Raw genomic sequence first — 24,943 nt, forward strand, 5'->3', positions numbered from 1 at the left:
TGCTCTTATTCAGCACATAAGAATGTTATGGCACATAGGAATGTTATGGAATAACATAGGAATGCCTTAGGGCACATAGGAAAGGGCACGCTGGTAGCACACGGCCAGGCGGACCAGTGTGCCTCTGGCTCCCAACGGGGCTGCGCACCTGTGTCTGTCTGTCTCCCCCCCAGCTCCACCAACGTGGCCTGATAGTTCACGCTTGCGATCTGGTCACCCTCCCGCTCCCTCCATCCTTCACTCCCTTCCCTGCGTCCCCCCAGCCCTGTCCTCTGTCCCGTCCCGTCTCCATCCGTCCCTGCCCCCTTCGTCCCCTCCGTCCCGTCCCTGCATCCCCCCAGCCCTGTCCTCTGTCCCGTCCCGTCTCCATCCGTCCCTGCCCCCTCCGTCCCCTCCGTCCCGTCCCTGCATCCGCCGCCGCCTCCCCTCCAGCACAGGTGCGCGAGGCGCTGGGTCGCTGACCGCGAGCGGGGGGGCGGGGGGAGGAGCCGCCCCTGCGTCGCGGACTCCTCATCGTTGACGTCATTGCCGCGCGCTGCCAGTCAGCTGCTTTGTTTGCGTCACGGCCCATCCTTACCCCCCTCCCTGCCCCACGTGTTCAGAGAACGTTTGTTTTGGTGGTTGCCGCGGCGACAGTGGGCGGAGCCCGGGTGACCACGCTGGTTGGGCGGAGGGCAGAGGGCGGTGACGTCACAAGTGGGGCGGCCCGGTCGCGCGGCGTGACAGTTCCCAACGGACAGTGTCAGCGCTCTGGGCGCGAGCCCCGCCCGCGAGGACACCCCCCCCTCCACCCCCCGCGCACCAGCTCGCAGCAGCAGCGGCTCCCCCCGGCAGCGGCGCGAGCAGGGAATCCCCGGGAGCCGTCTCGCGCCGCCCCCTCCTGCTGCTGCTGCTGCTGCTGCTGCTGCCCGGCGGCGGGACCGCGGCTGGCCCCGCCCCCCTGCTCCGGAGGGGCCCGTCCGAGCTGTAATTAAAGGGTTTTTGTCTTGCAACTTTTTCATATTTTTGGTGCAACGTTTTTACCCCCACCCCCCCTTTGAGCCTCTCCCCAGCTGGACTCTCCGCCGGGCTCCCAGCCCGAGCAGCCCCTGACACTTCCATGGGGTGGGGGGGGTGTCCCCCGCTCCCGTGGCACTTGATGGGTCTCGGTGGCACAGCAGCGTGGATCCGGGTCCCGAGCAGCGGCTGCGTTACAGGGCTGTCTGGTTCTCTCCCCCGTGTTGTCTGCAGGCAGCCACCCGGCCAATTGCACACGGCTCTCAGCGGCACGCTGCTGCCCTCCCTGGCGATCCTCGCGGCGGGCAGGGAGAAAGCCCTGAGGCAGGCAGGTGTCAGCAATGCGAGTATCCCTCCCCACCCTGCCCAGCCTGCCCGGTGCTCCGCGGTGCCCGGTGCTGGATCGCAGCGCAGGGGAGCTGCCCGGCCCCACCTGGCGAGAGTGACCGGGGCTGAGCTGGGCTGCAAATGAACTGGAGGGGACGGACGGAGACAGGGGACGGGACAGAGGACAGGGCTGGGGGGATGCAGGGACGGGACGGAGGGGACGAAGGGAGCAGGGACGGATGCAGACAGGGGACGGGACAGAGGACAGGGCTGGGGGGATGCAGGGATGGGACAGAGGGGACGAAGGGGCAGGGACGGATCGAGACAGAGGACAGGGCTGGGGATGCAGGGATGGGACGGAGGGGACGAAGGGGCAGGGACGGATGGAGACAGGGGACGGGACAGAGGACAGGGCTGGGGGACGCAGGGGAGGAGTGAAGGATGGAGGGAGCGGGAGGGTGACCAGATCGCAAGCGTGAACTATCAGGCCACGGTGGTGGAGCTGGGGAGACAGACAGACACAGGTGCGCAGCCCCGTTGGGAGCCAGAGGCACACTGGTCTGCCTGGCCGTGTGTTACCAGCGTGCCCTTTCCTATTGGGGTGCGCCCATGCTGTGCCATAGAGCTCCCCTGCCCAGCACCCCCCTACAACTCTTCCACCACAAATGCACAGTGCTGTGCACACACACCTCGCCCAGCACACAGGGGCGGCTCTAGACCCCAGCGCACCAAGCAGGCGCTTGGGGCGGCCGTTTGGCGGCATTTGGCTCGGTTGAGCTCCGCGTCATGCCTGCAGCAGGTCCACGGGCCGAACGGCGGACCTGCCGCAGGCATGACTGCGGCGGGTCCCGTCTTCGCGGCTCGGTTGAGCTCCGCGGGTCCGCAGGATCGTCCGGGCTCCGGTGGACCTGCTGGCATGCCGGGCGAAGCTCAACCGGAGCGCGGAAGACGGGAAGCGGCGGCGCAGCGCTGCTTGGGGCAGCGTGATTTGTAGAGCCGCCCCTGCCAGCACACCCCTGCCCACAGCCCCACCACAGCTGCCCAGCACCCCACACAGAAACCCCCACTCTCTAGTTTCCCAATACACACAGATTTCCCCTCCCTTCCTTCCTCCCTCCCAGTGCCCTTCCCCACAGCCCCACACCATAACTGCACAATGCCCACCCCAGACCCGCAGTGCCATGACACACACAGATCTCCCCCATAGCCCAGCACCCTGTTTTTCACTCTTGTTTTTTCAAGACCCAAAGGGAGAAATCCCCTCCCTCCTCCTACTCCATGGGAGGAGGGAAGCGGGGATTGAGCTTCTCTATGAATAGCTCCAGTGCCTGATTCTGCTTGAACTTACTTTTCCTGAAAGAGGCACCATTTTCTCAGTTTTACCGTCACCCCTGGGGTTCTGAATAACAGCAGTGAATCTGACCAAAGCTGCTAGTGCTTGGCAGCATTGTGAGGCGGAATAGAAGCTCTGGAACTGCCAGTTTGCAGACTCAGGAAGACAGGTCTGCACTGGTTTACATTTGGAAGGTTATCTTCCGATAATGAAAGCTGGGCATGTGCTTTCTTCAATCCCTGACAATGCATGGCAGAGAATACAATTATTAAAGAAAAACAGTTTTAGCCCCTTTTTGCACAGTTACCTGCACTTATACAGGTTGCAACCTGATATTCCTTGCACAATCTACAAGTTTGGGTGCATCGGTAATGCCCTAATTGTATTACCGTTGCACCGTGATTTTGCTTGGTTCTTTTTAACCAAGGTGAAGTATTCCTAGAAAATAGGTGAAACATTTGGATTTGTAACAGTAATGTAAATACTGTGATAAATTCAGTGCCCGTGGCTTCCCATGGTTCCACAATCATAGAAATGGCACTGGAATTTACTTTTATCTTCAGAATTCTTCCCCCTCCTCCGCAGATCACCATAAGAACTTCAGGAAGGGCATTTGAAATAACACATAAAAGTGATTCCATGCACAAGTCTAGAGTGTTTTCTGTTTCTCTGGAATTTGGCAGTCTATGGTGCTTAATATGGGCATATATGTTTGATTACTATAGAAATTTTTCAGATCCTGTAAAAAAAAGTCTGTCTTCACAGAATCCTCTCATCATTGGTACAGAAAGTGAAACAGAAGTGCTGCAGTATTTTAGGGTTTCTGGATTTGTTTTCTCAGGAAACAATTTTGGTGCTTTTATTATGCCAGATAATTACAAAAAGTACTATCTTAAAAATATTGGTGATTGGCAGCAGTAGCCCTGGAAACGAAAATGGGTGAGATTTTCAAAAGAGAGTAAGTGATTTAGGAACATAAGTCTCATTAACTTTTAATGGGACTGGCATTTCTAAGTCATGCAGTTTTCAATGTCTCACCCATCATGTAAAATAGGGCTTGAATTTTCTCTGATTTAGTTGACCACTGGCATGTACTTTCAGTATTTTCAAAAGCATATACCAAATGGTAAATTAGAACATGCTGTAGCATGGCTAGTGCTGAATTATCAGAGAAGTAGTTTCAAAACTTCCAATTTTTATGCAGTATGTAGCTATTTATTTGTTCTAAAATCCATACTCTTACTGGCAGACTATTCTCAGACCTTGTAACCTTGTATGACTCTTACATAAACAAAGTTGTAGCTTCTAGTAGAGACTTAACTGATTTGCTCCGCTCTTTGTGTTATAGAGGAAAATCTTGTTCTCAGATGCCGATTCTTGAAATGATGAGGGTTTGTCGATCCCATAAATCACCTTCTTTCAAGGCCGGATCAGATATTCAAACAAGGTTATGAACCTCCTTACTTGTACAGTCATAATTCCAAAACAGGTCGATCAAGAGGAGTTAAGTCCCTGCCCTGTATAATTTATAAACATGAAGCTGAGTAACCTTGGATGACTAAATTAAACTCTAAAATAATAATGAAAAGCTTAGCTTTATTTTAGCAAACTGGTATTACAAGTTTCATGACATAAATGTTAATTATCAATATCTTTGGCACTAGAAAATGGATTTTCTCTGCACAAAGTCCATTTCTTGGCAGAGGATACATTGGGAACTATCAATATAAAAGGATTAATGTGGAGACATGAAGAATAATAAAACATTAAGGATGTTATCTAACTATTTCAAATAGAGAGAAAGAGGTACATGTCTACCTATAATATGAGTTTTAGGATCAGCGGGCTCAGTTGTTTACAGATTCTGAATGATGCTTTGTTTTGATTCTTGTGAAAGCTTCCTTATTTATTTTCGTGGCCCAGGGTTGTCTCCTGGTTTCCCTGTTTATATATTATATAATAAGCATGTTAATCAAGGGTGATCATGTTAGGTTCTTTTCATCCATGGTTTAAAACAATTAGAGAAACTCTTTCTTTTCCCCCCCTTAGCTTAGTCTGCAGAAAAATTCACAAGATGAAATAAGCTCTGTGTGGGTTTTTCCCATGTAGAGCAGTGAAATTGTCCTATTTGTTTTTCTATTTCATATTTCTGTACATGTTAATTTATTTTTATTCCTAAACCATTCCATAAATTCCTATGTTTAAATATAATTTGAAAATCAGAGTCACTCTGGGCAAAAATTAGAATTAAATTCTTTATTAGAAGTACATCATTAAGCATAAAGAATTAGGAGTACTTGTGGCACCTTAGAGACTAACAAATTTAATAGCTCTGTAAAGGCAAAAGGGAAAGGGCATGGGTGGAAATGAAAAGTGCAGGCATTTGAAGAGGGATTTCACTGGAGAGAGGATGAGGCTTGGAGATGGTAGCACACATTTTAAAAAAAATTCATATTGCTTGTGTTTCAGGCAAAGATTAGGCATTTATTTACCTTTAAAATACATTTTTAACTGGATTTTCAAAACAGTTGCTCTCAGAAACCACTGTGTAACTTAACCCCCTTAATTTAATTGTCTAGTAATTGATAGAATTAGAAACCACAGATATTAAGAAAGATTACACCAGAGGTTATCAAGGTAATTCACTGGACTGCATTTCTGGCATCTTTTGGATGATGCTGCAGAATATTTGGGGCACGGGACCATTGTTTTGTTAGACAGTGCCTAGAACAATGAGGCCCCGAACCCTGATTGGTACAAAACATAATAGAAAGAACTGGGTGGAAATTGCTGAAGGGCCCAATCTTGCTCTAATTGAAGTCAATGGAAAAAATTCCATTGATTTCAATGGTGTAGAATTGAACCCCAAAGGAGGCAGTTGGGGGAGGGATACCGCTGGGATAGGTTTACAGAAGGACAAGTGGCATTTGGGACTTCAGACACCTTGCAGAGCCAGAATGAAGTGACATACACAGAAGCAAAGACAGAGGGTGGTTGGTGAAGCTATTAACAGCTGGGAGGTCCAGATATATGAGCCACACTCAACAAAGTGAACATGTACAAGCACCGGGGCCAGAGTTTATTGTTTCCTGGATACTTTAAACAGGATCATTACATGCTGAAATAGATGAGTATTGCTAGAGTTATGAAGGCAAAATTGTCCTGTTAGATTGCACCTGGGGAAATCTGGGTTTTGTTTTATCTGTTGGTTTTATGGTTACTGTATATTTTGTTCCTGTCCTCTTTATAAAGTGCTGCTGATTTTTATATTGTTCCTTATTCATTTGATGCCAGGGCCTTATTATATCCCGTTGTTGTTTTTAGGCTACTCTTGTGGAGTATGAAATATAATTAAAGGCCACATTTTCAAAGGATCCTCCTCTATTCAGGCGTGTAGAAGTTTTCATGCAAATAGCAGCATGTGCATGTTTCAGGTAACAGCAGATGCATGCACAGGTGATAGATTCAGACTTGCAGTGCTCAGAAAGTGTGCATACAGATATTTGCATGGATTTAAATAGAGGCCACTTTTTGAAAACGTGTCAAAAATATCAGTAAGTTAGGCCACCTTATAACTAGGTTACATTTAAATAGCTACATAAGTGGGATCAGGGAGATCTACTTTGTCCTGAGCTGTTACAATTGAAAAGTGCTGGGTCACGTTAATAATTTCAAACCCCTATAAAGAACCCCTTGTTATGGCAGGAGTCTTGTAGGTGATGTATGTGATGATGAATATGCCAGAAAAATTCCAAGATATCGTGTGTAATTGAGCAAAACCCCAGGTTTAATGGAATTGAAAAGTACTTGTGTCACAGATGTAGGCAATTACTGTTCATAAAGGGGCACCCGCAACTTGAAAATCATTTCAATCAGAAAATGCTGCATCTACTATTGTTACAATTAGCCACGGAGGTTGCTGTCACTGAAAGGGATTAATGAAAAAATAACATTTTCATCTCTTGTTTTCATTTGTTTGCTGTGTGCATTTGGCAGGTCTCTGTGTAATAGTCCTTGTGTGATGGTGCCTGCCCTTCCCTATGCTACTGAAGAATGTGCTGATCAGTACTGTGGTAGCAGAACTGAAACTGAAAAGGGAGCAGGCAGGACTATGCACAAAGAGAAAAGGGATGTAGACCTGCCCTTTGTACCCTGCAGGACCTGTGGTCACAGGCCCTTCCTAATTTGGGGGGAACCAAGGAATATAAAAAGTAATCTCTTGTAAATTGAACCAATGTTGTCTGACTGCTAGAGTTGGAATCTTGATACTAATTTTTCCTAATGATTGTAAGTTATTTACAGTCACCTGGCTGGCCTTTGAGGACTGACAAATCACAGCCAGAAGCCCCCTCGAGGTTTGAAACCTGTTCAGTCTCAGTCATCTGGTGAGAGTTGAATTCTAGGCATGGAAAAAACAAGCTTAAGGAGGCAGAATTTTATTGTGTACCTGGGATTTTGTCCCTTAGATTCACTGGGGACATTGGGGTTTGTCCTTTGTTTCACCTTTTCATCCATCCCTCCCTCCTTTCTCGTCGTCTCTTGCTTCTTTTATCCTTTCTTCTATTCCCCTCCCAAAACCAGGAGAGGGTTGTGTGTGTGTGTGTGTGTGTGTGTGTGTGTTGCGGGGCAGTGATCCCCACCAGTGACCTGGGCCATCCTTTGGGCTCTCTGGTGAGAACTCTCAGCCTCCCATTATCAGTTTCTATCCTGATTGGCTGAGCAGGGGGTTATTGCCAGAGAGGAGACTGAGGTCTTGTTGTTCTTTTTTAAGACCAAGTAAATAAGTCATAAGCAGTTGTATGTTTGATGAATTTTGCTGCTTCTCTGCACTAATTGTCTCTGAGCAGTTCATGATTCTCTCTAACATTCCAGTTCTCCTAAAATACTGGCTGAATAATTACTGTGCACTGTTGCTGGTCTGGAGCTCATCTGAGAGCACTTTACTCAGATCATTCAATGTAGGAAATTTAAGATCCGATGCTTAGTTTGAAAATCAGGGCTCTTGGGTCTTATTCCCAACTCTGCCACTGATTATGCGACCTAAGACAAGTCAATTATCCTTTCTCAGCCTTATCTTCTCCCTCTTTCAAGTAGGGATAATAATGATCCGCTCCTACCTACCTCACGGTGGGTGGAGATAGGGCCAACTCTAGGTTTTTTGCTGTCCCAAGCAAAAAAAAAAAAAAAAATTGGCTGCCCCCACCCCAGCCCTGGGCTCCTCCCTGAATCTCCCTGCTGCCCCAGCCCTGGGCTCTGCCCCCTCCACCCACACCCCCTGCTGCCAGCCCTGGGCTCTCCCCCACACACCCGCACCCCATGCCATCCCAGCCCTGGGCTCTCCCCCACACACACCAGCACCCCATGCCATCCCAGCCTTGGGATCTTCCCCACACAGGCACCCCGTGCTGCCCCAGCTCTGGGCTCCCCCGGCCCACTTGCACCCTCCTTCCACCCCAGCCCTGGGTCACTGGTAACTTGCTCCCAGAGTGGGTCATTGAGCAGGAATTTTGGATGTGCACAGAACACAGACAGGATTGGTTCCCATATGGTTACAGAACTGCAGTAACATGGAACAATTTCCAGCTTGTGTGATTAAAGGATATCTGGATGCATATTATAAGACTGTCCTACAGAAATGAGGAAACGTTGAGGTGCCTTTATTATTCTTATGTTCCATTCTTTGTTTCTATGGGCAATTTGCCAATGCAATATCACTGTCTTCCTTTTAAACAAATAAAACTATAAAACAAACAAACAAAGGCAATGGCTGTTGAAAATAGCAATTCCAGTCCTAAAAACCACTGGGAAGCATTTCTTGCTCTAGTTTATCCAACTTTTTCTACAGCAAATTACAGTGAATCAGTATATTTGATTTGGGAGAAATGAAGTAACAGCTGCCCAAATTGAGCTTCAGCACTCCTGAATTTTGAGGGTGTTCAAATCTGGAAGGCAGGTGCTAGATTCCCTTTCTGAATATTAGCTAAATCTGGAAAGGAACAGTGAATTTCTGCTTCGATGGCTCAGAAGTGGAAATCCTCTACGTGCCTGGTACTGTATCTAAAGCTGCCCAGGTCCAGTAGAGCCTCTCCTCCATTACTCTTAAAATCTAGTGGGATTCACGTACCTCCCTTGCTAGGATTCAGATAAAGAGGGAACTGTCCATTTAGTCCACCCAATTCCTTCCTTGGGGCTGCAAGGTGAGGTCACACCAGTATCTCTAATCCAGTCTGGGGATGTCTTCTGAAGGGGATATCTAGGGCAAAGCCTTCTACAACTTGGGCACACTCGTTCCCCATTTACAGTGCCACCCCGCTCTAGCAGTGAGCTCTCCATTGACAGCAAGCTGCAGCTTGAGGTTTCAGCTACCGTACTCCCTCCCCCTCCCTTTCCTGTTGATAGCGGCCAAGGGAATGCTGAGAAATGTAGTTTTTTTCCTGCTCCAGAGCTGGCTCTATAGGCAGGGAGCTAACCAAGGAACTACAGCTCCCAGGGACCCCTGTTGGTTCTCAGCTCCCAGGCTGGATCCCTGCTGGCTGCCGCCCCTGCAAATGGGCTGCTCCAAGCACCTGCTTGCTTTGCTGGTGCCTAGAGTCGCCCCTGCCTCCACCCATCCTGCACCCCCACCCTGTGCCCCAGCCTGGAGCCTGCACCCAGCACCCAAACTCCATTCCAGAGTCCAACCTCTCAACCATCCCACACCCCAAACCCCTGCCCCAACCCAGGGCCTGCACCCCAGACCTCCTCGCCCGACCCAAACTCCCTTGCAGAGCCTGAGGCAGGTGAGGGGCAGAGTTCGTCGGGGAGGGCTCTGTGCAGTAATATAGTGACTCCTTGGGTCTTTGAATGAGGCTTTATACTTGGGGTAGGGGGGTGAGGAGGCAAGCAGCGAGTCAGTGGATGGAGAGGGGCAAATCTCCCAGATTCAAAATCTGTGACTGTGTCTGTTGGTCCTTCTAGCTGCTTTTCTCTGGGCTGGGGGTTGTTCCCACATGAAGGTGTTTGCTTCTTATCCCCGAGGCCATCAGTATGTCTGCTCTTCTCTAGTCAGCCCACTTGCCAAGCTTGATTGTCCTTGGTTGGGCTGCCAGCCCCTCTCCAAGGATTGCAGCTGTCTGGAGGTACTGCCCTCCACGCCTTCCTCAGTCACACCTCATTCATGCAACAGGGCAGTTGATTACCAAGTGGGGAGATCTTATTCTACTTCTAGCAAAAGACACTTTTCTTTTACCTTAATTACACTACCTTAGGGGCCCGCTATAACATATTACCAAGGTTCAATACAAAGTCATATACAAGTTATACAAAAATGCATAATGCAGAGATTTATCTACAACTGCATTGATTGACTGCATTGATTGACTGTGCAGTAATATAGTGACCCTGGTCTTTGAATGAGGCTTCATACTTGCCTCATTAATGCAGAGAAGCAGCAAAATCCATCAAACATATAAGTGGTTATGACTTATTTACTTGGTCTTAAAAGAGAACAAAAGGCCTTGAGTCTCCTCCCTGTCATTAACCCCCTGCACTGTACAAAGACTGAATGGCCCATCCCAGTTGTGGATGTACTCCAGAGACTTGATTTGAACCTGCAGTTTATTCCATCACTGCTACAAGCCTGAACCAAGAACTTTGCCAAAGTACAAGTTTTCCAAGGGCACCATTTCCCCTAACACTGATTTTCATATTAACCATCAGATCTTGAATTTCATACATTGAATGACCTCAATAAAGTGCTCTCAGATGAGCTCCAGACCAACAAGTATGCACAGTAAGTATTCAGCTAGTGTTTTAGGAGAACTGCAATGTTACAGAGAATCATGAACTGCTCAGAGACAATTAATGCAGAGAAGCAGCAAAATCCATCAAACATATAAGTGGTTATGACTTATTTACTTGGACTTAAAAGAGAACAAAAAGGCCTTGAGTCTCCTCCCTGTCATTAAGCCCCTGCTCAGACAATCAGGAAATAGACTGAGGATGGGAGGCTGAGGGGTCTCACCAGAGAGCTCAAAGGATGGCCCAGGTCACTGGCGGGGATCACTGCCCCAGCACTACTGCAGCTCCACAGTTTGGGGTGGACCTCCCACAGTGAGAGCTGCCGAGCACTCCCCCACAAAACACACACACACACACACACCCTCTCCTGGTGTTAGGAGGGGAACAGGAGAAAGGAGAAAAGAAGCAAGAGAGGAAGAGAAAGGAGGGATGGATGGAGGAAAAGGTGAAACAAAAAGGACAAACCCTAATGTCCTCAGTGATTCTAAGGGACAAGATGCCAGGTTTGGAATAAAATTCTGCCTCCTTAAGATCATGTTTTCCATGAATTCAACTGTCACCAGATGGATCAGACTGAACAGTTTCAAACCTCGAGGAGGCTCTTACCCTCTAAACAGGGTCGGCTCCTGTTGGCTGCGAATCATTAATCCCACCCTGGCCCTGCCCCTAGCTGCTCCTCACTCCAGCTCCAACCCTCGGCTCGACCTCCACTAGGCCCCACCACCCCGGCTCCAGCCACTGGGCCCAACCGTCCATGCTCTGGTGTCTGACACCAGCGATATGTAGGAGTCGTTCACCTCCGGGCTTTCCATGCGTATGGCCCTGACTTTGTCAGCTCTGGTTTTCATCTGCCATTGTGCTGCCCCGTCACATGGCTTTATTAGATCCCTTTCAACTTCTTCAAAGTCTTCTCTACGCCTCACTGACCTACACAATTGTCTGTCATCTGCCAATATCCACCTCGTTGTTCAGTCCCTGTTCCAAAGACGCTGTTGTACGTACCATAGCAGGACAAAGAGGTCTTCTGTGTCGGTCCCGGTTCCCTAGTCGAATGCGGAACCCGACACGAGATTTCCAAGCTTCTGCAGCCATTTGTAATGTCTATTGAGGATGTGCCCTGTGGTCCTGTCACATGTCAAAGACACTTCCTGAAAAGCTGAAACAAAGAGGAAACGGGTTGGAAGCCCCATGGTGCTGATGTGACTGGTGCCTAGGAAACCTCCCCTTCAGATGGCCATTGCCACATGCTATTAGCTACCCAAGAGTCTGCAGGCAAGAAACAGCAACTCAGCTACTCCCAAAATAGCCCTGGACAGAGAGGAGACCCCATTCCGTGCGTAACTTCCTCCCCCAGCATACGCACGTCCACACGCTAAAACACAGGCAGGTGGGAGCAACTCTGCTTGGGATGGAACAGAAAAGCAGAGGTGTTAAATCATCCAACATTTACGCACAGATCCGCATAGGAATTTAGACTCCTAACAACATCTACTGAAATCCTATGTGGCCCTGGGCCTTCGTTCCTTAAGAGGTCACAGGGAAAGATGTTCCCAATGTGCACTCAGGGAATTTCCTATGAGCTGATAACCAAGATATGAGTGGTTCCCTGGCCTGAAATCTCTCCATTACAGGGAGGGCAAGTGATGAATCTTTCCCTACAGAGGGTAATTGTCATCATCACCACCACCACCCTTAATAATAACAACAGCCCTTTTCAATTCTGTCAGGCCTTCCTTCAGAGATGTTCTGACCTCTATGAAGACAGTCTCCCACACAGTTCTAAGGCTACGTCTATTCTAGGAGCTAGGGATGGAATTTCCCTGCTCCATTACACATATTGTGGCACTTCGATCAAAGCTCACGTGATCATCCTTCTTCCTTAAACACTGTCCTTAGACAGAGAGGGACACATTCAAACTGTTTTCAGGCCCTGTGCTGCACCCCTGTACTTCCCACAGAGGCACAAACACACAGAGGTATTTCCTTACCTTCATACAGGCGGGAGATGCCATCTTCAGTCACTGTTTCAGACAACAAGTCACAGTAATGGTGGATAGTATTTCCTAGACAGACAATGAATCTCATGACTTTTCAAATCCTTTGCTTAAAACTGCGAAAGATGCAGCCATTCTCCCAAGACAGCCCTTGGGAAATTAAATACATTCCTTACATCTGTTCACAAAGCACATTAGATAAAGCATCAGAAGCCTAGAAGTCACTGAGAGACTGATTTCCAAAGGAGATTGAATTCACATCATGCTGGTTTCCCCAAGGCGCAGCCAAAGAGGAGTTGTGGGCAGGGGAAGTTGGTGCGATCGATACAGCTAAGTTGCTCCACTCATCTTGGAAGTCATGTTAATCTCTCTCTCTCTCTCTCTGTCACTCACACACACACACACACACACACACAGTTTTAAGATTCTGGTGCTGTGAGAGGGAACAGAGCAGCAGTCTAGAAAAGGGCTTTGAAGGAAGCAGGTCAAAAAAGCTCAAGTGAAGTCGCTCTGCTTACCAATGAACAGGGCTGCAGAATGTCTGATTGTTGTCTGTGAGCTTTCCAGGTATTCTAAGGCGTGGAACAGGAATTTGGGGATGTGGCTCTTGTTGTTCTGCATCTAGGAAGAAAGAAGGAAGAAACGCACAATATACAAATGACATGTTCTTCCCACAGGGACTAGTCCAGGGAAGCCAAAGCATAGAGCCAGGGCATGGCAACAGCCAGTATGAGCCCATACGCCATAGCAGCACCTCTCTGGAGTTACTGTTGTGTTCTCCAGAACCTCAGCTTTTGTTTTCAGAAAGTTTGCAGGTCTAACAGTTCAGGAGAAAAATTTCAAAAATGTGAAGGGATTGTAACTCCTGCAGAAATGAACCAGCAGAGAGCCTGGAATAGAGTCCTGCCACCCGATGGAAGCGGATGGGTACTCAGGGTGTGGGGTTAAAAAGGTCTCCCTCAAGTCCCCATTCACCACTCTGAAGGCACAAGGAATTCACCTACCAAGCACTTCCAGGCACACTTCCGGAGCTGTGTGGAGCCATCCCAGGCCATGCTGCGGAACAGCGTCTTCAAATGAGCCCACCTGAGAAACACTGCGCAGCGGAAGAGCGTCAGTTTGCATCTCTGCAAGAGAAGGTGAGACCAAGAGGGTTCTCACTGAGAGAGGGACAGTCTGGGGGACATGGAGCCTTCCCCGTCACTTGTTCTCCTGCTTTTCCTGCTAGTGGAGGAGATTCCTGTCATTTGTTGTACACAGGAGTGTGCTCAGGAGAGGGAATTGGCTGGAGCGAGCCAGAGCCGTCCTGTCTTTGGATGGTTTGGAGCGGTTGACCAGGGCCCTGCGCTTTGGGGGGCCCCGCACTTCAGGGGGACGCAGGACGTGGGCCATGCTGGGGCCAGGCGCAGTACTCCCGGTCCCACTATGCTATGCCCCACCTCGCCAGCGCCCAGCGTCGTTTGGGAAATGAGGGGGTGGGGCTTTGGGGGGAGGGGAGGAATAGGGATGGGGCAGGGGGCGGAGCAGGGGTGGGAAGAGGTGGGGTGGCACTTGGGGGAAGGGATGGAGTGGGGCTGGGGCTTAGGGCAGAGTAGGGGGTGTTGTCCCAGGCCCTGTGCCCCTCTATGGACGGCCCTGGAAAGATTCATAAGAGATCTCCACAGCTCAGTCCTTAGGTGCAAAGAGACTGCATGAGAGCGTGAGTCAGCTTTGGGATCCCAAAGAGTCGGACCAAAGGGCCCCAGATCAGGCTTCCTCCACATCCCAGTTGGCCCAACAACAGAGGGCAACGTCCGGTGAATTCTGGGAAGCTGGGACCGGGAGAAGTTCTCTCAGACGCTCCCGGGAAGAAGTCAGGGCAGCTGCACCCACTTTCCTGACGGCTGTGGGCAGATCTCAGCTCCTGAACTGAAGGGCTCTTACAGATCTGTGCTCCCTTTTCTTTGCTGCCTCTTGTTATGAACCTTTGGATGCAGCAGCCCAAAGGCCTGAGGCCCCCCTGCAGGAGAGGGTCAGGGCTCTTTCCCAGAAGAAGGCTTTTCTTCCCAATTGTGCTGTGTGCTGTGAGAATGGATGAGGCACTGGGCTCCAGCAGGGAGTGAAGCAGGAGGAGAAGACTCTGCTTGGGCAAGGGGCTCTGGCCATTAATGGAGTGGGGCCCCAGGAGATTCTGGCTCTTTACTCTTAAGGAAATAATGACCGTGGCACTTACCAGTGTCACACTCTCATCCGGTCTTCAAGGTGCAGCAGGAGCGGGAGCAAGCAGTGGATCATCTTCTGCTGCACGATGGGTTTGTCCGGGTCCTTCACGCTGCTCACCACGTTGCCAAGCAGTAAAATGGCAACGGAGCGCACGCTGTCCCTCTCCTGGCAATGACACACAGGGAGTGGGGAAGCCCGGTTAAAGCCAGGCAGGATCAGAGCATAACGTGACAGAGTCATAATCCGCACGCTGCTCCGGTTCCCCCGTGTTAACTGACTTGGGTCGTGGGAGCAGTGAGGCCACCAGGCCAGCGCCATAGACATCTTGTGTAGAACAAGGCCTGAGACACTGTGCAGGGCAGTGCAGCCCCATGGTGTCCTAGACACAATTTCTGTCTGGAGAGCACAGAATCCTAGACCCCTAGAAGCTTAGGGGAGAGGGAGGGAAGGCTGCTGGAGACTGGTCTGGGGAAGGGGAGGAGCAGCTGCTGGAGCCTTACAGGGAGGTGCTGCTACAAAACACAGCAGTTCTTTTGCTCCTTGGTGCCCCTGAGAGCCGGGAGATTCCCGACCCACCTCTTTCCTGCTGGGAATCTCCACCTCTTTGGGGGCCGGTGTTCTCCAGACAGCTGGTCATCTGCCCAGTGCCAGGCCCCCTCTCCCCGAGGCCAGGCGGCAGCAGGGGCTGGGAGCATGGCGCTGATGCTGAGGTTTGCGGAGAAGAGCTCTGACAGGGAGGTGGCTGAGCAGGAGATTCCCCACCCATGGCAGGGGCACCCCTTGGAGGCTTCATGGCAGGGCTGAGGGGTGGGAGGGAAGGGGATGGGAAGAGAGAGACAAGGGCACCAGAGACAGGCGGGGGGGGGAGGAATGGGGTTCTCCGGTGTTTCCCAGCCTTACGTCATCAATGAAGGGGCGAAGGCTGACTGCAATGTCCTGGGAGATGGAGCCAAGCCCCTCCCCATCCAGGAGGTAGATGATGTCTGCAGCTTGATGCATGGCTCCCATGACACGCCCTCTATCCGTGTCACAGAACATGTCCATGATCGCTGGCAGCTGGGCCCGTAACGAGTGCACCTGCAGCAATGGAGAAGGCAGCTCATTACTACCCTGGATGACAGCCTGGGGCATATGCTGGCCCATCCCACTCCCACCTATGAGACACCACGGCTGGCACAGCCGCCCAATGGGGCACAAAGTCATTCTCCTGTCACTCTCTGCCAGCTGCTCACTGTAACCTTTGTCTTTGCTCACCCGCCTCCCCTACTGCATCACATCTGCAATCAGGGGTCAGCTCACGGGAGCAGGGACCACGTCGTGCCTTGATTTGCTCAGTAAAGCACCTCCAACATTCGAGTGCTGTGCGTTAAACAACAAGGCTTGTGTGGGGATCTCGCTCTCATTGCTGAGCGATTCGATAGACATCGGCTTCCTCGGTCCCCCGGGCAATCCACGCCCCTCACCTTTTCTGGCTGGAGCACAATACTGCCAAGGCCTCGCAGACTGAGCCGACGTACAATGGGGTTTTTATCTTGGGTCCATTCCATGAGCTGTGCCTGGAGCTCTGATTTTGTCAGTATTGTCTCAATGGAAGGACTCTGGAGAAACTGGAAAGAGCCAAATCAACATCGGGTTGAGGAGCAGAGGTCTTCCTGTGGGGTCTGTCCCCTGGACACTCATCTTTACCAAATGGCCACTTACTCCCATACAACGTCTCCGGTGTGTAGGGAGCCAGTTGCTGCTCTTTCAGTTGGCTCATTCCCAGAACTTAGACTAATGCACAAGTCACAAATAAACCCCAGGGAAAGGGAATCTCCAGGCCCCACTGAGTGCCATGGAGAGACCCTGGGGCAGAAGAAAAGCAGAACCCCAGAAAAGGTGAGGAGAGAAGCATGGCCTTGGGGCACCGGAGAAACATCTCCTCTTGTCACAGGATCCCACCTAGGTACATCCAGCCAGGAGCGATCTCACCCTGTCTCTCCCTCCCTCTCTGTGCCATGCCCCACCACCATCCATGTGCGGAGAGGAGCTAGCTGGCTGGAAGGCTGCTGAGCTGCTGACAATGTGCCCAGAGCTTACTGGCCTGAGCTGCTCTCCTGTCAACTAATGAATCTCACCTCAGTGCAGAAAGTTATGGCGATATTTCTCTGCTCTTCCTCCTTCTCCCTTTGAACAGTGGTGACGGCCTCTCTGAAGACGGCAGGGATCTGAGGGTTCTCAAACTCGATCATGGCTCTGGAACATGGAGCAGAAAGTCCCTTGTGGTTATCAAGGGGGAGAGAGAGTTCCTCTCTAGTTGCTGGGCTGAGATGGCAGCCTGGAACAGAGGAACATTTCACACGGAAATCCCATTCCCAAGAGAGACCCACTGAAGAGGAAACTTTGGGCTCCTACCTTGCAATCACGCCAACACCCTGCGAGTAGTAATATCGTGAGGCTATCATGTCCCAACCCTGCTGAAATTGGATGCTGGCAAATTCCTTCCAGTATCCGGGCATGGAAAAAAGAGTCTTCACAGCCTCCACCGACGTGCTAAAGACAAAAAATACCAGTGTCAGGCAACGAGATCAGCCCCAATCATGGCAAATCTGCACACGCCCTGGCACACACAGTATGGACAGCAGGAGCTAGCCTCCCCAAGGATAGATCCAGTGTGATATCATGGTGCTCCCCTGCCCAATGGGCCCTGTCGACACTGCAGTTTCATTGAGTTTGTAACCAGTTAGTGACACTGTAGTTTCTTAAGATGGTTGATGTCATCACTCAATGCGGTTGAATACTTGATTCTTTACTGTGACAGGTAACAGGACTCAAGCGGGCCTGTGGGGCCAGATCCTTAGTTGGTGTAAGCGAGCCTGGGCTAACTATAGCACCCGAACAAATGATGGCCATGAACAGCCTACATGTGTTTAGCAGAGCACATCTGTTCTTCCTTTTCCTTTCAGTCATTACCTTAGGGGGTTGAGGCAGCTGGATCCCTCCTCGGGGCTGGATGTCGTGCTGGCCATGTAGGTCCCTGGCAAGTGCAGATCCATCACATACTGCACTTGCCTGACGCAGAGGATGAGCATCTGGGGATACATTTCCAGGATGGCTTCTCGGTATCCCCATAGGAAAAGGACCTCGTAAATGGTCCTCATTGCCTGGAGGGGGGAAAGAATTTCACTCCACTATCCCAATCTGCCACCTGCCCCCATTGCCATTCGCTATTGTCCTTTTCTCGGGTCTCATTTCCTCCCCAGCCTATTACAAAAGAGGATTGGTTCCTGAGAGGGGAGGAGACATTTGGAGGGTCCTGAACCTTCACCCATTCCTGGAACGGAAGCAGGATGGAGCCCTACGGAAAGGTCAGAGGAGTCTGGATGATGTTATTCCCCATTATTTCGCTTAATGGTGCAGACTCTGTGCTTTGGGTTTCCAGCCATGACTGCACGGGCTGAAACCATCCTGAGGAGATCTGTTCTTGTAGACCCAGTGTTTCTGGCCCAGTCAAAAGTACTGGACATCTCATGATCCCATGCTGGGAAGATTTCTAGTCACAATTTAGAGAGCCAGAAACCTGGATACTTCCAAGAGACACCCGAACTGCACCTGCTCACTAAAGAGCCACCTAGAGCGGCAAACAGAGCCAGGGCACCAGCAGATAAACCGCTTCAGATCAGTAACTTTTCCTGGGTGAAGCTTTATTTACACCTCTTTGGTTTGCTAGGAGGTGGCCAGGACACATTAAGGCCTGGTCTGCATTACAGAGTTATGTCAATGCAAGGCCCCTCACCCAGCATCACCCTAACTATGGAATTTCCTTCCCATTGGCAGAACTGCCCCTTGGTGCCAAATTCATAACTCCACCTCCACAAGTGGCAGAGAGTCCAGGTCGATGCAGTGTCAGTGTAGACACAACGTCGCGTACGTCAACTGGCTTTCAGGAGCCTTCCCACAATGCCCCACCCTGACCGTACAATCGAGACGAGCGCTTCTGGTGAGGACGTGCACTGCCGACACAAGCAGCAAAGTGCAGACACACACAAGGGATAGAATTGCTGTGGCGGCTGTATGCCGAGGTTACGCAGGTCGGCTTCATTGTGTAGTGGAGCCGTGGCCTGAAGCTAAGAAGGGGTGAAGCTCACAGACACACACAGATGCACTATCCTCCCCGCGGTTGCGGGTTCTCAAAGTGACATCTCAAACCTCACTTACAGCCAGAGACACATTGCCGCTCTTCTCCTCCCGGTGTCTCTGCTGGAGCTTGTCCAGCAGCTGCTGCAGCACCTCCCTGGGGAGCTGTGGTTCTTCCCCCAGGGCCTTCCACAGCTCAATGGCACATCTGCAGATTCAGAAAGAGAAGTCAGACCTTCCCTGCTTGGCCACCTCTTGCCCTCCCCAGGGAGAGGCTTGGAAAGCGGGCAGGAAAGGCGTCTGAGAGAGGAGACACCGATTGGTGCAGGGAGGCTGAGGCAGGGCAAGTCCCATCAGAGAAGGTTGTATTTATTCCTTTCCCCTAATGGGTTGTTGTTCCTGAAGCTAGCACTGCTATTTCCAGGACAGTGACCATGATCTGACCACCGAGTGACCAGCACAGTGTGACCACCAGACTGTGCAACATTCTGCTCTGTTACGCTAGGCTCAGTCCCGAGGAACTTGCCTGACCTCAGTGCAGTTCCTCTGGCTATTTGGGGGTGTAACTGAGACCCAGCATTTGGCCAAGTGTCTCTTAGCAGCTGAATCCTACTGCAGTGTGGTGGACGGGTCAGACACTGACTCAGAACATGCCCTGATAGGAGAGGGTTCAGGGGAGATTGTACTGCCCAGTGTGACAGAGCTGGAAGGAAACTAGTACTGAAATCCCCCTCCTCTCTTCTCTCCATTCTTGCTGATCTAACCGCTCCTGGTCCCCCCAGGCATCCGCACAGGAAGACTGCAAACAGATCCAAAAGGCTTCCAGTCATTTAACTTCCAAGTTTGGTGAGGAAGGTCGGACATGGTGGTCAAGCCCTGGGGACACTGAGAACTAGGTTGGACAAACCAAGAGCAAATGGCCTGGATTTAAGGTCTTCAGGAAGCTTGACTGAAATTCTGTGCCAACGCTGCCGAGTTTCTATAGCTTCTGAGCACAGACCCTGGAAAGCACTGGGGCTGCTTCAAGGAATTCAAACCTGAAAGGTTTACAAATCAAACACTCAAATCAATATGAAAACCAACACTGTATTCCTCTGGTAACGGAACTGGGTAAGAAATTCAGTTTCTTTCATGCTGCTCTTCAATTCTCTCTCCCATGTGACACAGATTTGTCTATGGTCAGTGCAGAACTGCATTGCAGAGGATGCTGAGGAAAGACGGAGTTTTGACCTCTGGCGAGGGTCCGGTTGGGTTTCACGGCCCCTAGGCACATGGAGACTGTATTATAAACACCTCAGCTGGATGACTCTGCAAAGTGATCGGCAGGACTCAGGGTTCACAACGTATTGAGATGAAAAGAGGCACTCACCCCTCTCAGAGCTGTTCTTGCCGGCTGTCTGCAGACTCAGGCAGGCTGCACTGCATTTACGCTCTGGTCATGTGTGGATCATTTATTTATTTATTTAGTTTGCAACAATTAGGTCTGGAACTTTCTGTCTGAAGAGATTTACCTCTGCTGCGCAGCGCCATAAGGATGAGTGCATTTTTTCACCACTTCCTCAGCCATGGAATAACTAGGGATCTGACTGCAGGTAACAATCCTGCACTGGTCCCCAGCGGACGGACAGATGGACCTCATGGACCTTTTCCATCTCTGCCTTCTCTCACACAATAGGGAGCAGCCAGACCTCATGACCCAGGGATGTGGAGTCATTTATTGGCCCTGTACTGGATGGGAGAGGAAGTGGGGTGACCCATAGCAATCAGGACAGTGCTGGACTTCCCCAGAAAACTGGCACGTCTCCATCCTGGGGAGTGCAGGAGGAGGGTTGGCTCCTCAGTGGCTGGGCCTGGGCATCTCCTCTTGGTGAGCCTGGACAGCTCTCTGCACAGCAGGAAACTCCCTCCAGCTGCGTGAGCCCGACGGACCCTTCCCGGACTGTGGCCTGTCGGTAGGAGCAGGAAGAGAAATAATGGCCTGAGGTGATAACAGAGCAGCTCCCTACCTGTCCGAGGACAGCGTGTGTGCCACACAGCTCAGAACCACGTCCTGGGGGTGGGAACGAGCCAGCAAGGCCGTGGCCCTCAGTGCTGCTTTTCTGGCTCTGGGATGACAGACGTTGTCCAGCCAGATTAAGATACGTCCCACGACGTCTCCAACCTGGAAGAATGCCAGAAAGTTGAGGGATGGATTTATCCATGAGTGACAACCTCCCAGGTAACCCCTCCTGGCAGCCCTGCAAGCCGCCTCTCACCTCGGTTGCCCATCTTGGCTCCTCCATAATCTGAAGAAAGAGGCTTTGACAAGTCCAGGAACCCCAGCCTTCCTGAGGTCTGGTTTAGTACCTTAAAGCTCAGAAACACACACAAAAGACTTCCCCCAAACCTTACCGTGGGCACAGCCCAAACTCCCCTGCTATCCCAGGGCCTTCCCTGCCTTAGCAAACTGCTCTCAGCCTGCTCTCAAGGGCTTCCCTGCAGGAGCCTTTCCTCCGTCTCTGCAACTTCCTGCTGATCTCTCTAGCACAATCAGTTCCTCCAGGCTCGTGCTTCTCAACCCAGTTTCCATTGTGGGCCCCATATGTGCTGTGTGGGGCACGTCCAATACCACCTGTTTGGCCCTGAGGATGTCCCAGGTAGAGAAGCGCTGCTCCAGACCCAGCTGGTTCCACTGATGTACCCCAGAGCCCATCCCAGAGATGGCAGGCAGGGCTAGTTGGACGGGGCTAGCCAGCTCCAGGCCCCAGCCCTAAGGAGAACCTCTACACTGCGGGATTTTAAAACCTGCCGTAACCAATCTCAAAGCCGGGTCTCTAACCTCGGGCTCAGGCTATGGCACTGGGAACAGCAGTGCAGACCTGGAGACTTGGGCTGGAGCCCAGGCTCTGAAGCCCCCTCCTCCCCAGGCTTCAGAGCTCCAGTTCCAGCCCAAGCCCAGAAGAGGCTGTGTTGCCGTTTGGCCCCACAGTGCCAGCCCTGGGAGCCCACGTCCGTAGGGCCAGGCTTTCCGGCTCCTGCTGCAGAGTTTGCAGCACAAGGTAGACAGACCCGAAAGGGACAAGCCGCCCCCTAGGGCTCTTCCATGAGGAATTGGTCATTGCTCTTTCCTCTCTCGAACAAGGAGCAGGAGCTACAACCCGGGTGGCTGGATTCTGGTGCCCTGTTCTGCTAGCAGGAGTTAGAGCCCTGCACAAATCAATCTGCTGATTGAGGGGCCATTTGTTATCTTCCCCCTCGGACTTGCTGGAAACAGGGAACTCGGACAGAGACAGGGACGACCTGCAGGAAACCCCAGGAACAGGCAGGTTTGGGGAGGAAGCTCAGGCTCAGGATTCTGTTTGTTTATGAGTCTCCGAGTTTCCAGGAAAGCCAAAGCCCAGGAAGGGAATAAGTCTGCACTTAGGCGCCATGGGCAGGCGGTATCTGGGGAAGGGCAGGAATGTCACCTATTTCCAGGCCGAGTGATTGAAGGCAACAGTTAAAGGACTGTAGGGAACGTGAACCCTGATTCCTTTCTCGATAACCCCACCTGCGCAGGCTTGGGCAAATCAAGGAGCTCTCTGGGCTTCAGTTTCCCCAGGTGTCAAACGGGTTGAATTCCTACCTCCCAGGAGGGCGGTGGAGCTTCATTAATCAGGGGGAATAATGACTCTGAGAGCCTCCTACCCAGGGGATGTAGAAATGAAGTCTGCCAGAAACCTCCCTAGGCCAGTCTAATTCACGGGGGAGGCACTCAGATCCTGTGGGGATGGGCAGCAGGATCAGAGCTAGGGAGAGACAGAGAGAAAAGTGCAAAGCCAAATTCCTCCTGATCCTTCAGCTGGAAAACAAGGCCGCAGCATGTCTGAGGAAACCAGTGTGGAGGCCCCTGGGCAGACTAGGTAAGTGCTGCGCTGCCAGGGCTGGGGCTATCGCTCCCCTTCAGTGGGGCTGGGCTGTCCTCAGGGACGTGTCAGAGCTCCAGCGGGCAGAGAACAGGTCAAACACCTCACGCCGCGGATCCCAGCGGCCAAGCGATGAAGGGAAAGGAGCTCAGCCACCCTTCACAGCACCATGCCCGTGTGTCCCAGGAACAGTTTCCTAGGAGAGGAAATTCTCCTCCCCTCTCTGCGCAGCATCCCCTGCCCCACGGCGGAGTCTTTACTCTCTCCATCTTGTCTCCGTAGAGACACGATGGTCCTCAGCTCTTCCTCGGCGGCTTGAAATCGCTCCAGGGTGGGTGTCGTCAGACCCTTCACGGCTCTCATCAGCAGGGCTTGGAGCTGGGCTGAGGGAAGCTGCTCCCGGGGTCTGCAATGAGAGGACAGAGCCTGTCGGGACTGAGTATTTCCATCGCTCAGCTGCCCTGGAACAGTCTGTCCCGGCGGAGGCTGGCAGCGCCCGTGAGCGTGGAGACTCCGGCTGAGCCCTTTTCTTAACAAACCTCAACAGGTGCCGAGGTTTCTCAGTCTTTCATACGCTTCCCCTCCCCTGCCTGAGAAGAGATGGGAGCCTCTCAGCCGGTGCTGGGACCCCAAGGGCACCCCATTTCCTCCCTCTCTAGCCCTCCCCAGGAAGCCCAGCTTTTGCTGAGAAAGCCTCAATGGCCTGCAAAGCCCAGTCAAGTTGCTTGTTGAGTGCAGCCGAGGGTCACTGCAGAACCTGCCCCATGTCCCATCCCACCCCGAGCGCCTGAGCAGATTGGCTCAGCAACTCTAGCAGCCCACAGTGTCTGCGAGGAAAGGACTGAGAACAGGGCCCAAGCGGAAATGCCTCTTCCTTCCCCACCCTGCAGCGTGTGGTGCTGCCACAAAACAGGCAGGAATCGCCGGCAGGACAGAAAGTAGCTTCGACTGAAGGAGCAAGTCTGCCTGGCTGAGGAGAATCCCAAACTGTGGGCCTCTGGGGCCAGCCCCCCGTGGGTCAGAACTCACTGGGCACAATGTTACTGCAGGGGGGCTGGTTCCAGGGTCACCTAAACCCAGGGCCTGGGGTGCTGAAGGCCTTTGCCCTGGTGTCTCAGGCACCTCCTAAGTGTTACTGCAGCTGGCCTGCGTGGCTGGATTAGCCCCTGTCCTGGACGCCAGCAGCTGAGGATGCAGTAGAGCACACCAGAGCGACACACTCGCATAGATACTCCTGGCAGAGGGGATCCAACCTGGGATTTCTGGAGTTTAGTGCAGGAGCCTCTCCCGCAGCAGCTAAAACCCAACGGGCTGTTAGCTAAGGCTCTAGAGCAGACTCCTTTGATCTCTGTCTCTAAGTGGTCCTGGTGCCACTAGACGGGCCAGAACACCCCACCCAGCAGGTGTGTGGGTTACCCCTACAAGTGCAGGGAGGGGCCTGGTAGGATTTTCAGCAGTGCCTGTGTCCCATGGAGAGTGCATCAGAATCAGGCACCTGAGTCAGGCACTTCTGCGAATCCCACTAAGCACCTCTGAACTTCCTGAGGTGCCTGAACCCCTTTGTCAACCTGGGCCTCGTTCAAGCAACCCAGAGAAACTCGTAAAGACTGGCTGGAGTCGATCACACTTGAAGAGTGTTTCCTTTCAGCTCCCTGAGCAAGGGGCAGGTAGGTCTCCTGTCAGAGATCCCAGCTCCGGGAGATATTAATACACCCAGCAGGGGAGGCTTTCCAATAGCACAGTCACAAAGCGTCATTACCATGGTCATATGGGAGCTGCTTGGTAATGAGGGGGTGGGAGTGCGCTTTCTTCCTGCTCTTCTGGGCTCCTTTTTCCCACTTCCCTGCGACTGACGCTCCTTCTTCGTCCCTGGAGCAGAAAGAAACATTCGTAACATTTCCCTTTTCCATGTAGTATCCCTGCTTTACAGAGGATGGAGGTCGGGCCCAGAGCCCTGAAGTGAATTGCCCAGGGTCAGACTGAAGGTTGTTGGCAGCTAAGCAGAGAACTCCGATCTCATGGATCTTTGCTGGGGGCTTTACCACACGAGGCTTCCTCGGACCTGGGGGCAAGTTTCTTTTCCATGGTGTTTTCTACTGTCCCCTCCCTTGCACACCTTCCTGTCAGTGATGGGCAACGGGCCTCATTTGCATTTAACACCCCAAGAAGTAATGGCTCAGCTCTGGTACGGTTCCCAGCTGGGACCTCTGGAGCATTTTACTGATGAAATGGACCCGATCCAGGAGACAAGAAATGATTTCCTACAACGTCCAGCCTCTCTGTTCTCCTTACAGCCCGGAGCAATGTTAGTA

The 24,943-nt window shown here is 51.7% G+C and overlaps 1 protein-coding gene across 1 annotated transcript; it reads right to left on the bottom strand.

Moving 5' to 3' along the window:
• Nucleotides 1-12,891: 12,891 nt before the first annotated feature.
• Nucleotides 12,892-23,026, bottom strand: LOC120391508 (maestro heat-like repeat family member 5). Its single transcript, XM_039515165.1, has 11 exons — nucleotides 22,892-23,026; nucleotides 20,754-20,908; nucleotides 18,829-18,955; nucleotides 17,584-17,774; nucleotides 17,026-17,163; nucleotides 16,749-16,866; nucleotides 16,095-16,238; nucleotides 15,532-15,708; nucleotides 14,642-14,796; nucleotides 13,434-13,556; nucleotides 12,892-13,050 (listed from the first exon to the last, which is right to left on the bottom strand). The coding sequence occupies exons 1-9, from the start codon at nucleotides 22,898-22,900 to the stop codon at nucleotides 14,647-14,649; spliced, it is 1,209 nt and encodes a 402-aa protein (XP_039371099.1). The 5' UTR covers nucleotides 22,901-23,026; the 3' UTR covers nucleotides 12,892-13,050; nucleotides 13,434-13,556; nucleotides 14,642-14,646.
• Nucleotides 23,027-24,943: the final 1,917 nt, after the last annotated feature.

The sequence above is a fragment of the Mauremys reevesii genome, linkage group 26, assembly GCF_016161935.1.
Source record: "Mauremys reevesii isolate NIE-2019 linkage group 26, ASM1616193v1, whole genome shotgun sequence".
Lineage (NCBI taxonomy): Eukaryota > Metazoa > Chordata > Testudines > Geoemydidae > Mauremys > Mauremys reevesii.

Excerpts from the sequence above, each read along its gene's own strand:
- LOC120391508 (XM_039515165.1), bottom strand. Across the intron at positions 18,956-20,753 it reads CACACGCTGTCCTCGGACAG|ATGTGCCATTGAGCTGTGGA; the intron begins GTAGGGAGCTGC and ends CTGAATCTGCAG. Across the intron at positions 17,775-18,828 it reads GCGGCAATGTGTCTCTGGCT|GCAATGAGGACCATTTACGA; the intron begins GTAAGTGAGGTT and ends TCCCCCCTCCAG.